An 11,875-nucleotide genomic window follows, 5' to 3' on the forward strand; every position below is an offset into this window, starting at 1 on the left:
CAAAGCAGCATTTAGAAATGGTGCTGAGAAGAGGCACATTACCAGCTGGTCCTGCTACATAACCTCTGCTGACCTGAGCAGCAGATGGGAAGGGTTCATTTGTAGTGACAGATCTCGTGTGGGAATCTTTGAGGCTCGCTCACGTTGAGAAGAGGAGCAGTGTCCTTCCCGTGCAGGTCACTTGTCCTGACCACTGCTCCTTGCAGCACAGGCTGTGGGAACATTGCCAGGGTCAGGCAAGGCAGAGGGAAAGGGTCAAATGCAGCCTTTGATGTGTCCTGTGAAGGAACTGGCAGGGAAGTGATGTGAATTCAGGGAACTTAGGGTTTGCTTATCTGTGTATTTTCAGGTGCAGAGATGTGAAAGGGTTGATTGGGCTCAGTGTTTCTCTTTACTGGAGGAACACAGTTTGTATGTGAGGGGGTGCATGGTTGCCATAAAAGAGAAGATGTAAAATCCCTTGTTAGACCTGCTGGTAGGATGTTTTTGGTGTTACTGAGCTGAGTTTCCTTAACCTTTCTTTAGAGAGTTACTGCATCCAGCTTAATCTCTGTCACCTCTCTGAAACTCAGTTTTACTTGAAAACAGCCAAGAGATGGGGAGGAAAAGTTAAACTTGACTGAAGGTGTTAAGGGGTTATTTTGGGTTTGAACCTAGTTCTGTTTTTAAAATTAAATTAATCCCTAGGCACTGTCAGGCAGCCCAAGGATAATGGGTGTAGCAGGGAGCATTGAGTTTTATTTTTTTCCTTCGAGCATGTGGTCAGGAGCATGTGTCATCTGTGTTGCTCATTCAGCATACAAACTCTGAAACCATTAACCTGTTCTGAACTCTGTAAGCACATATGTGGGGAAAAAATTACTTGAAAATGTTCATTGCAGTAGACAGGGTAAACAGGATCAGATCAGGTTTTTTAGTTTGATATTTCACTTTTTCATTCTTGGGAGTCAGAACAAAGCTTGTTTATAAACACACATAAGATGATTATTAGATCACTTCAGAATCTGTGTTGAAGAAATTTATTAACTTGGTGTAAAGTTGTTTCCCTCTTAAAAAGGTGTTAAGAGAGTTTCTGTAGTGCTGTGTCTGAAAATTCACAGACCATCCTTGCATTCTCTGCTCGTGTTTTATATCCTGCACTACATACTCAGCAAGAAGACATTTCCCCTTGGAAGAGCAGTCGCCTTCCTGGCAATGTCTACAGTAAAATAACATTAAAAAGAAATACAAGTACACATGTATTAGGAAGTGAATGGTTCCTTTTATTACTGCTGGCCATTTATTAAAAAGAAGATGGTTCTGGTTTAATTAACCCAGTTGAGAGCAGCAGATGGGGCAGAATGTCTTGCAGCGATAAGACAATTCCGAAATGGCACCAGATGTTGGAAGCTGTCCCTGGTGGTGTTTGAGTGCAGCACAGATGTTCCAGTCCCACCTGGCTGCCTCCTAAGCACTGCAGGCTAAGCAGCTGTGATGTAACCTATATAATGTTCTCAGAACACTAAAAGCAAAATAATTGAACTGCTGCAGCTTCTTCCAAGGATGGGACTGCTTGGAGGTGAAATCTTTGAGGACAAACAAATAAGGTCAACTTCTTGGCTTCCTCTGGTCAGTGAAATCCCAGCTTAAAAGCAGTACCAACCATTACTAGGTGATATTTGTAACTTTTCTGAGATTATTTTAAAAATCGGCTTTACAATATGGTTCTTAAATCTTTTGCTTTTATACCTTGGCTTTTTACTGAAAAATTGTTAGTATTCAGAAGTTAATAATTTATATGCTGTATATAAATGTCTAGTTGGAAAACGTAATGTTCTTGCTGTAGAAAGGAAGCTAACTTATTAAAAAATGAACACTCTGTCCCCGAAATCCTAATTCAAGATTGTTGCAGAACCATTCATGCTTTAAGTAACACAAAAACTAAACATAAGGTGACGTGTAACTTTTCATAGGAAGCATAATAAATTAACTTTTATACAATAAGAACGTTTGGCCTTTTTTATATTATGCTTCCAAATTTGTAATGTTAAAAAGGGCTGGACTGGTAGCATCACTCCCTAGTTAAAAATTTGATAATCTTTTTAATATCTCAGAACTTATTTTTAGAGGTGACAAAAACGTACATGTTTTAGTTCTTCCCATGGAAAACAAAAGTGCAAGATCTGCAAGGCAGTTGGAAATAATCCAGTTTATTGTTGCTCAGGCTTGTATAAACATAGTGTGGGGACGAACAGGAAAACAGAGCCGACTTAGGGAGCAGAATCAATAAATCCATCGTGTCAAGTGCAGAACAGCTTTTCTTCATAAATCCCACATGCAGTTGTTGCAATGGAGCTTTGCACAGTCCAGTAACAGCTTTTGGCTTCCCTCTGTTCCTAGGTGGATCAAGTGACCCATTTGGAGGATTTGCTGATTTTAATTCACCTGCTGCTTCAGCGAGTTTCCCATCGTCGCAAGGTAGGATTGATTTAGGGATTGCAGTGCTGCTGAAGGGTGGAAGGAGGGCAAGAGATGCCATGTGGCATTATTGAAAGTCCCTTCCCTTTCCAGGGTAAACTGTGTGTGTGTAGCTGGACCACAAGTGCTCTGGAATGAAGGAGGATGCAGCCTGGCTCAGTGCAGACATTTTACCTGCAGACAGACAAGCTTATCAGGAGACATGGCCACCATCTGAAAAGGTTTCCCCTTAAAATTGGACTGGAAATCAATAAAATCTGCTTGGAAACCACCTAAAATGATCAATGTTCCCTTGGTGGAATGTTCATGGGATCCTGCAGGGCTGCAGACAGGGTTAGGAGTAGGGAGAGCTGGCTGGCTGTCATTTGTGGAGTTAATTTGAGCAGGAGTGTTTGTGATGGGGGTTCTCAGCCAGGGTGCAGAATCAAGTGCAAAATGAGAAAAGGACAGCAAAGAGGCTGAACAGCAAATCTACCTGGGAGCCAGCTTTTAGCCAGCATGCTCACATCTCCTCCTTTGTTCTGCAGTGTTGGGAAGGCTCTGCTAGGCCTGGGTTAGTTAATAGATCTTCAGTTTACTTGGCAGGAGAGAACTGCTCTGGTTTTTTACAGGCTTTCACAGTCAAACCCAAGTTGTTTTGCAAACACAAAGCTGCCTACTATGCAAATAACTCCTGTGTTAATACAGCCTAAATTGATACAATCCTTTATCTGCATTAACATGATTAATCTATTCCAATCACCATTATGCAAGGGACAAGGAGTCCTGTGAAATGATTAATCATTCCTGAACAGTGTAAGCCCCTCTAGAAATCTTTTCCTTCTTGATTAATCATCTTTGAAGTCCTACTGAAGGGGCAAAACCTTCTCCCTTTTACCCCCACTTCCATTATTGGTGCTCAGTGCACAGTTTGAACACAGAAGGAGCACACTCAGCATTTACTTATCTATCAAGAATATTTAAAGTAGGTTTTAATTTTTAATATGTAATACTAATTGAAACATTCTCATATAGTGCCTCTTTGTGAGGAAGATCAAAGCAAATGTTCTAGTAAGGCCTTGAACTAATGAATATTAGCCCACTTCATGCACTGAAGTTGTTGGCAATATTTGGATTTTGTGAACAAATTTACTCCTCTACTGTTCGTTAAATTATAATGTGTTGGTAAAGAGAGGTGACTAAAGGTTGAAGGTGTATGTTGATAAATATTTACACAAAGTGTAAAAGACTGCTGCAGCTACCCATGAGTGGGTGGAATACATTATGGAAGCAGCCATAGGGCAGGAAACAGAAACTGGCACTGGATTCATCTGCCCCAGCTCTACATGTTTGAGTTTGTTCAGTCAGCTAAGGAAATCCAAGAGATTTAAATGTTCATCAGCACTCAAAGTTCATTTCCTGTGGCAGCACTGTTGTTTGTGATGTAGCTGAAGTACCAAAAGTGAATCAGTGAGAGAATCAAAAAGCTGATCTGGCCAGTGGCCCAAGCTCAGTGTGATTCACTGTGTAGCCTTTGAGCTGTTTAAATGGTGTTACTTTATATTCAGCATCTTCTGCAAATGCTGTTTTAAGCTTTTCTTCCCCCATCACTGCTGTGAATCAACACTTTCCCTGTTAATAGGGAAACACGTGTTTTGAGGGAGGGAACATCTCCTCCTGTTTGACTGCAAGGTTTGACACGCTCTCAGTTCACTGGTTTGTGTCACAACATCTGTGATGCTGAAGAGGTGCCCTTGCAGGTGTCTACAAACAGCTCGTGCTGTTGGCTCTGCCTTCAGAGAGAAATAGAGAGAGAGCTCTCAGTCCTGTGTTCTAATTTAAACACTTGTCTCCAAAAACCCCATCTATTGAAAGGGAACAGTGTTTAAGTGATGAACAACAAGAGTTCAGCAAAGCTGCTTCTGAGAGAAATGATTGATCCAAGATTGAATTTCTGCTTCAAATCAAGGCATTTAGTTCAGGAATCAAATTTTAATGTGTTTTACAGGAGCACTTCATGGACGGGAAATGCTTTTTCCTTATCACCTCAAATAAGCTTTCCCTGGCAACCTCCTCTCAAAGTTGTGGGTTTTATTCCCCTCAGCGTGGTTTTGTACAAAAAGCTATAGTTGTATAAAACCAAATTTGGATGTAGTTGTCTTTATCATGATGGAATTTGCTTTATCCAATTGCTTGTTCCTGACAACTGCTCTCTCTGCAAATACCAGAATGCCAAGATAAAGGGTTGATAAATATTATCCGAGTTCTCAGTGTTGTTCTGACTGTAGTCTCCAGTGTACCCCAAGTTATCTTCCAGTTGTACTTCAGCTGAAGCAAACCTGTCCCCACTTGCCTGGCATCCACAGGTGACATCTTATCAAACATCTTCTACTTTCTGTGTACGGGTGTTTCATATTTCCTTTCATACCTTGTTAGAATTGTTGGAATATTCATGAGAGGGAATGATGTCCAGATGGAGGTTCTACCTGCAGATGTTAATCTGGACGGACACAGATCAGCTCTCATTTGTTTCAGTTCATGGAATATGGCATTTGCTCAGTGCCTTTCTCTAAGTCTTGTCTTTCTTCTCTCTCTTCCTTCTTCCCATACTTGCCTTTCCTTCAGGTACGGCAGCAAGTGGAAATGGAGACTTTGGTGACTGGAGTGCCTTCAACCAAGCTTCTCCTTGTGCCAGTGCTTCATCTGAAGACCTCTTCAGCAGCACGGCACAGCAGCCAGCTCTAGAGCTCTTCAGTGGCTCACAGCCAGCTCCAGGCCAGCCTCCAGCTGCTTCCAATTCTATGGATCTTTTTGATTTGATGGGACCCTCTCAGACAACCATGACCTCCTCACAAAGCATGAATTTCTCCATGATGAGTTCTAATTCCATGGGCGTCAGTTTACCCATGTCCAGGTCACAGGTATGCTGCTGACCTTCTCTTCTCCTTAATCACAGCACTGGAAATTAATCCATTCCTCTCCTGGAGTGCCTTAGACTTGGTCACTCAGATGTGATCAGCATTTTGTCAAAGATATTTCAATTGCCTCTTAAACAGAAAAGTCTCTTCTTGAAGGTGGGCTTCATTGCTCTAGGAAGTGCAGCTGCTTTTTTGGAGCAGTTGAGTTTGGTAGTGTAAAGCCACTCTCCACAGAATGTTACAGGTTTCCAGCCTCAAGTAAGTGGAGGGGAGGACTGGAAAAGACAGAAGTGCCTGCTGCAGTGGAGAATGGTTTAAAAAATGTAATGGATCAGCTTGGTATTAGGAAACAATCAGCATGTTTGAGTTCAAAACTTAGCTGCTGCTAGTCACTGTCACTCCACATTGATGTGGGACTTGACCTCTGTTTACAAATACTTTTCTAGTCTAACTTTGGAACAGCACCTGGTAGCCCTGTTTTGGAAGAGCTAAAGTTGATGGTTTCATGGCTTTTTATTATCTTCTGTGGAAAACTAAATACTTGTTGTTAGTCCTGTTTCCTACCAGTAAATTGTTTCAAGTGAATCCCAACAACCTTTTCTTTTTTAGCCTCTGCAAAGCATGAATCCAATGATGCCGAAGCCTAACTCACTTTATAATGCAAGGACAGAGATGGTCCAGAAAAATGCAAGCAAAACTCTCCCCTCGACTTGGTCAGATCCCAGTGTAAATATCAGTTTGGACAATTTAGTACCTGGGATGCAGCCTTCCAAACCCCAACAGCCATCGCTTAATACCATGATGCAGCAACAGAGTAAGTGATCATTGCACTGCTTTACACACTGAGCCCTGTCCGTGTTCCATAGGCTGTCCCTGAGATCCAAGTCTCCTGTCCATTACTGTTCTCCTTCCCTTAGTCACACTTGTTTCATAAACCACTGTGACATTGTGATGAGTTCTGTTCTTTAAATGGAGATTGGTGTGCCAGGAGGCTGTGTCTGTGCAGGTTCTGCTGTAGAGCTTGCACTATTGCTGTATCTTGACTTTGGGCTTCCTAATCTTTAGAACTTCTCTAGAGTATTAATTGGTATAAAAATGATACTCATACCTTCTATAAAAGTTTCCTGAGTGTTCATGCAGAAAACAGGGAAACAAGTTCAGTAGAATCATAGAATCATTAAGGTTGGAAAAGACCTTAGGGATCACTGAGTCCAACCTGTGCCCCATCCCCACCTTGTCACCCAGCCCAGAGCCCTGAGTGCCACATCCAGCCCTCCCTTGGACACCTCCAGGGATGGGGACTCCAGATGTCCCTGGGCAGCCCCTCCAGTGCCTGACCCGTGTTTCAGTAAAGAAATTCCTCCTGATGTCCAAATCAGAAATAGCTGCAGGCCTGGCCATCATATCCACGCTCACAGCAGTGCCCACCCAAGTTACATGAGTTCCTTCAGCGTGAGCAGGTTCCACTCAGTGATTGTTGTGCTCTTTCTCTTTGCTGCAGATATGCAACAGCCGATGAATGTGATAACGCAGAACTTTGCAGCTGTGAACCTCAGCCCTCAGCCCAGCATGATGCCCGTGCGAGCCCAGGGCAGTGCCCTGCTGGGGGGGCCCATGGGGCTGGCAGTGCCCGGGGTGATGTCAGGTACGATGGGCATGGCCTCCATGGCCCCCACGCCCATGATGAGCCAGGGAATGATGGGCATGAACATGGGCACTCTAGGAATGGGGGTACCCAACATGGCTATGGCCTCTCTCACTCCTGGGACTGTACAACCCAAGCAAGATGCCTTTGCAAATTTTGCCAATTTTAGCAAATAAAGATTGTAAAATAAGTACATAAAATGAGATTAAAATAAAATAAATGGGCAGACTGAATGAAGGATTTTTAGCTGCACAAATATAGCTGGGGAAGGGATGGGAAACACTGATCAGTTTTTTTTTCTTTATCAGTTAAAGTGTCTACATAAAGAACCAAAAGCTATTTTCTAAGTGTTGAAATAACTAGTGTTCAAATTCTGGAGAGGTCAGAGATTCTTCTAAGGAACGTGTTGGATGATTTTGCAAAATAATTTGTATTAAGACCATCAAAAAACCTTTCCTACATAGAAGAACCAATTTTAACTTTGGGACTTGATGGAAGACTGGATTGGGGACTGGGTAAAAATGTTTGAATCTAATTTTATATACTTTTCTTTTTTCTTGAAGAGCTTTGACTTTCTTTTCCCCCTCTCCCTGATCGCTTTGTCATAATTGGATCATTCCTTTTACTACCACTGAGTCCACAATTGTGAAGTCACTCAAGTACTATGATCAGTTTTTTATAAGAATATATATTTTTGTCCAAAAATGGCTTACATATGTGACTATGGCTAATTCAAAGGGACCTGGAATGTATATATACTTTTGCTAATGTTCCAGCCACACTGCTGTATTACCCAAATTTTTATTGTAAAAATCCTCTCTCAGCAATTTGGTGATCAACAGATTTTTGAGGTCTTAACGTGCTTCTAATGTTACAACTGATTTCCCGTGCAAGTCTGGGAGAAGCTTTATCCAAGACTGCTGGAAGGTTTCCTTTCAGAAAACTCCAGAAAATGCACTTTCTTGGAGTTCTTCTCCAGTGGCACTTGGCATCCTTTGTAGCACCAATGTCCCTAAGGAGCCACTGGTTTAGGGCATCAACAGCAGGTGAATCACAGTGCAGTGATGTAAATCTAGAACCTAACTTAATCCAATGGCATTGGATCCTGACTTTTATACAACACTTGGTGATTCTTTTGTGTAAATATGGCATTAGCAGCTGTGGAATCCAATAGAGGAGTAAAAAAATATATATATATTAATAAAGGAGACCTGTAGCAGTCAAAGATTTTACTGATTTACTGAAAGCAAGAGAATGAATTAAGGTTTTGGGGGGGGTTGTTTTTTCCTTCTGTAATTCTGCATTTAAGTTCACATGAATCAAGATTTTAGAATCTGGAACACAAAGACATTGTTATATTCACAAGCTGGGAATATTGTTAAGAATAAGCACTATACTATAGGTATGAAATTTATTGCCTCCCTTTTCTTATGTTGGATTTCTTTTTTTATTATTAAATTGATAAAACTTTGTTTCCATTGTATTCATAATGTTCTGTTATACATAACATTAAAATGTTCATTAAAATCAATGTTGGGCTGCTTTTCCTTTCATTCCATTTGACGTTTATGAGAGCATTTGGGAAAAAAAAATAATTATAATTTGGGCAAAGTAATTTTTATAAATAATTTAAAATTGTTTAATGACTTCTTATCTGAAGCCTTTCCTATCTGGCTCTACCGTTAGGAATTAAAAATGAAGCAGGCAAGATATCCTGACCCGCTCCAGCCTTGCTAATGCTCCATCTACAACATTTCTAATTAGGCAGAAATTCATGTACTTCAGCTAAGTGGTAATGAAAAGTGATTCATTTGCTGAATAAGAGATGAGAGTGAGTGTAATTAGCTGACTGCGGTTTTTAATCTTTCAACAATTCAATGTGTTTAAATTAGTTTCAAAGAATAGGAGCTTTCAAGTGTTGTTACATCAAAGTAATCAAGGCAGCCTTCAGCAGCTGAGTAGGAGAGATGGCTCTGGTTCCTGTTCTGAACCTTTACACTTATTTGGGATAATCATCTTCAAACCCTCTTGCTGGAGCAGATGGGAAGGCTCAGGCTGGTTCAGTGTGTGCAGAATTGTGGTGGGAAGGAAGCTCCTTCCAGGGCTGGGGAAAGCTAAACCTGGAGTCAGTGTTGTTACCCTGTCATGCTGTTGGGTGCAGTGCTTCTCAACCCTCCTTGGAAGGTTTTGGGGTGAATAGGAGGAGTCTGTTCCTCCTGCTGTCCCTCTAAGGTGGGTTTGGCCAGTGAAAGAGTCAGCTCTGAGTTGAAGGACCATGTCTCTGTTCAGGTTGTTCACATCTCTTCAGAGGAACCCTTGGTTTTGCTTCTAATTGACATTGGTGGTAATAAAGCAGATTTGTCAGGGGTTGGAGTAACTCCCGTGGAAAATGTGGTCACTTTGGGGTGGTCTTTGTGACTGTGCCAGTTACACCTTAGCCAAGGGTGCCCTGGCTCAGGGAACAGCCCTAGGGGTGAACTGATCTCTTCATCCCATGGATCAATATCCTCCTTACAAAGCAGGGTATGTGGAGTGTGAGAAGCAACTTTGCCAGCCAGCCAGGTCCTTCAAAATAAACATCAGAAAAGAAATCCTGGAAAGATTCCTTCAGAACATGCCAGGTGCATCCCTGTGCATCTTTCTTGCAGTGATGAGAGCCTGGAAGTTTTCTCCCCACTTCAAGCACATGGATCACAGGTAGCAGTGCTTAGCAGAATGTGCTTTTACATCTTTATTTAAAGACTGAATATAAAATGGGTATTTGCTTAAAATAATACTGAACTTGTTTGAGATAAATACCATAAAATGTTTCCATCTCTGATATTTCAGGTATGAACAAAATAACAATTTAAGCTAAAATCACCTTTCTGTGTGAAAATACAAATGAGCTACTGTGTGAATGGGGACAGATCTACCAGCTGCTGCATTATAGAATTCAAATATAGCCAAAATTGTGCTGCTGTGTTAGTACAACTGCTTTCTTCATTTTTGAAGCCAGATCTGGCTGTACCTGTGATCTCTCCAGAAGGGTTTGGCTGGCTGGGTGTTGTTTATCTGTATACAGAAACATAGAATTCAATAATAGAATTACATGATTCTATAACTTAACTGTTTGTTTGGTCCTAAGAGCTGAACTTTTTCCACCTCTGGATTCTGTAGCTTCTAAACTTTAAAAGAGTTCAATTAAAATGAGTGCAATCCTTTGTAAAAGTTGCCTTTACTTCAGAAGGGGAGAAAGGGCAGCAGAACCCAACTCTGTGTTTGAGTTTTTATAGAATCATTAAAAAAAATGCTTCTTGATATGTACAAAGGAGTAATAAATTCCAGCACAGGTGCAAGTACAGTGATAACTGGAGCATCCACCATGTTCTACAAAAGAAATTATATTCAAAACAGCTAAACAAGGGTATTTATAGCAGCATCTGTTTCAGCTCTATCTGTCAGCTAAGAGCAGTCTGACACAGCTTAGGGGAGGTGGGGGAGGGATTTATCAATGAAGTGTTTACATAATGCAGGCAGGCATTGTATACTCAAGGTGATACCAGCTATAACAGGATAACAAATATCTAAAGACACTTTTATTCTCAGAGGCCTTTGCTCCAGGAGTCACTCTACAAAATTGCCTCCATGTTCCTCTGTGCTTGACTGTAAACACTCACAGCAGATGACATTTTACAGTGCCATCACTGGCTTCTGATTAAGGCTTTTAATGCTGTGATGGCATTTTTGGTTTTAATTTTTCTCCTTCCTCACATGTTTTATTACAAGGTGTCGCTGACTAAAATTTAGAATTGTTTCAGGTTTTCAATTGTTTCAGGGTTTCAAACTCTTCTTCCTCTCCTGGTGAGGGAAGTGCAGCTCCTTGGGGAAGAGTGGAGCTGTTGCTGTGTGCAGTTAGCCAGAAACCACAGTCCTCAGGAACCCTTTTTGCCCAGATCCCACGAACTTGGAGCTGACTTCAATGTTTCCAACATTTCCATGGGCAAAGGGCTTCCTGGAGGTGGTGGTGGGAGGGTGGTGGTGGAAGCTGATTCTGGAAGCTGCTTTTAGAGCTTTGAGAAGTTGCAAAGACATCTCGGTGAGCTGGGTTAATGTTGTGAGACTCAGAAGGATGGGCCCTGGAATTTTTAAGTCCATCTCTACAGCTTGTTCAATGATCTGGTCACAGTTTTATCTAGCTGGGAGGCCGTGGAATTTTTCTTCTTGTAAAATGACCTTTAAAAACTGAGGTGTGTCTCGTTTTCATTTTTTATATGTTTCTGCATCCACTATTTGCCTAAGGAATAAGGTAAGAGAAAATCTGCAGAATGGGGAAAATGAAGAAAGGTGCCTTTGCAGAACTCAGTGTATCTCTGGATTCTGCAGCTGGGGGTTCTTTACATGGAGTAATCCAGTCTATGTAAATCCTGCATGTGTTCAACACAGTGAAGGCTCAGCTCATCTGTTTTTAAAAATGTCTTTACTCCTCACAAATTCCCAGGTTTTTTTTTAAATCCTGCCATAAGGTACTGGCTCACTAATTAACTGGTTCTTTAATCGAGCTACAATTACTTTGTTTCATGAGAAGGGAAAAAAAAAAAGAATGTATACCAAGACAGAGCTACTTTCGACATCTGGGAACCTCCTAACAGCTGGCTATCTAATGAATATGCATCTGCTTAAGAGGCTGTAGGCCATTAATAAACCAATAGATATAAAACAGAAACAATCTTTGTCAGCTTCAAATGAGATTGGATGCAATGTGCTGTGAAGTGTCACTGTCACATTGAATCGAGCCGGGGAGGTTAATGGCGGGCAGGGACAGGGCTGGGCCCGCCGAGCCCTGCCGTGGCTGCTGCCGCCTTGTGCCTCCTCATTTCTCCTGGTACAAGTTGGG

The 11,875-nt window shown here is 41.5% G+C and overlaps 1 protein-coding gene across 1 annotated transcript in view; it reads left to right on the top strand.

The window, feature by feature from the left end:
- CLINT1 (clathrin interactor 1) overlaps positions 1 to 8,530 on the top strand; it is a 47,205-nt gene extending 38,675 nt beyond the window's left edge. The window contains exons 9-12 of the mRNA XM_014875929.2: positions 2,380 to 2,457; positions 5,062 to 5,357; positions 5,964 to 6,168; positions 6,856 to 8,530. Coding sequence (XP_014731415.1) covers positions 2,380 to 2,457; positions 5,062 to 5,357; positions 5,964 to 6,168; positions 6,856 to 7,175 — 899 coding nt within the window. The 3' untranslated portion in view covers positions 7,176 to 8,530. The remainder of the gene's footprint in view (positions 1 to 2,379; positions 2,458 to 5,061; positions 5,358 to 5,963; positions 6,169 to 6,855) is intronic.
- The last annotated feature ends 3,345 nt before the right edge of the window (positions 8,531 to 11,875 follow it).

Source organism: Sturnus vulgaris, chromosome 15 (assembly GCF_052056855.1).
Source record: "Sturnus vulgaris isolate bStuVul1 chromosome 15, bStuVul1.hap1, whole genome shotgun sequence".
Lineage (NCBI taxonomy): Eukaryota > Metazoa > Chordata > Aves > Passeriformes > Sturnidae > Sturnus > Sturnus vulgaris.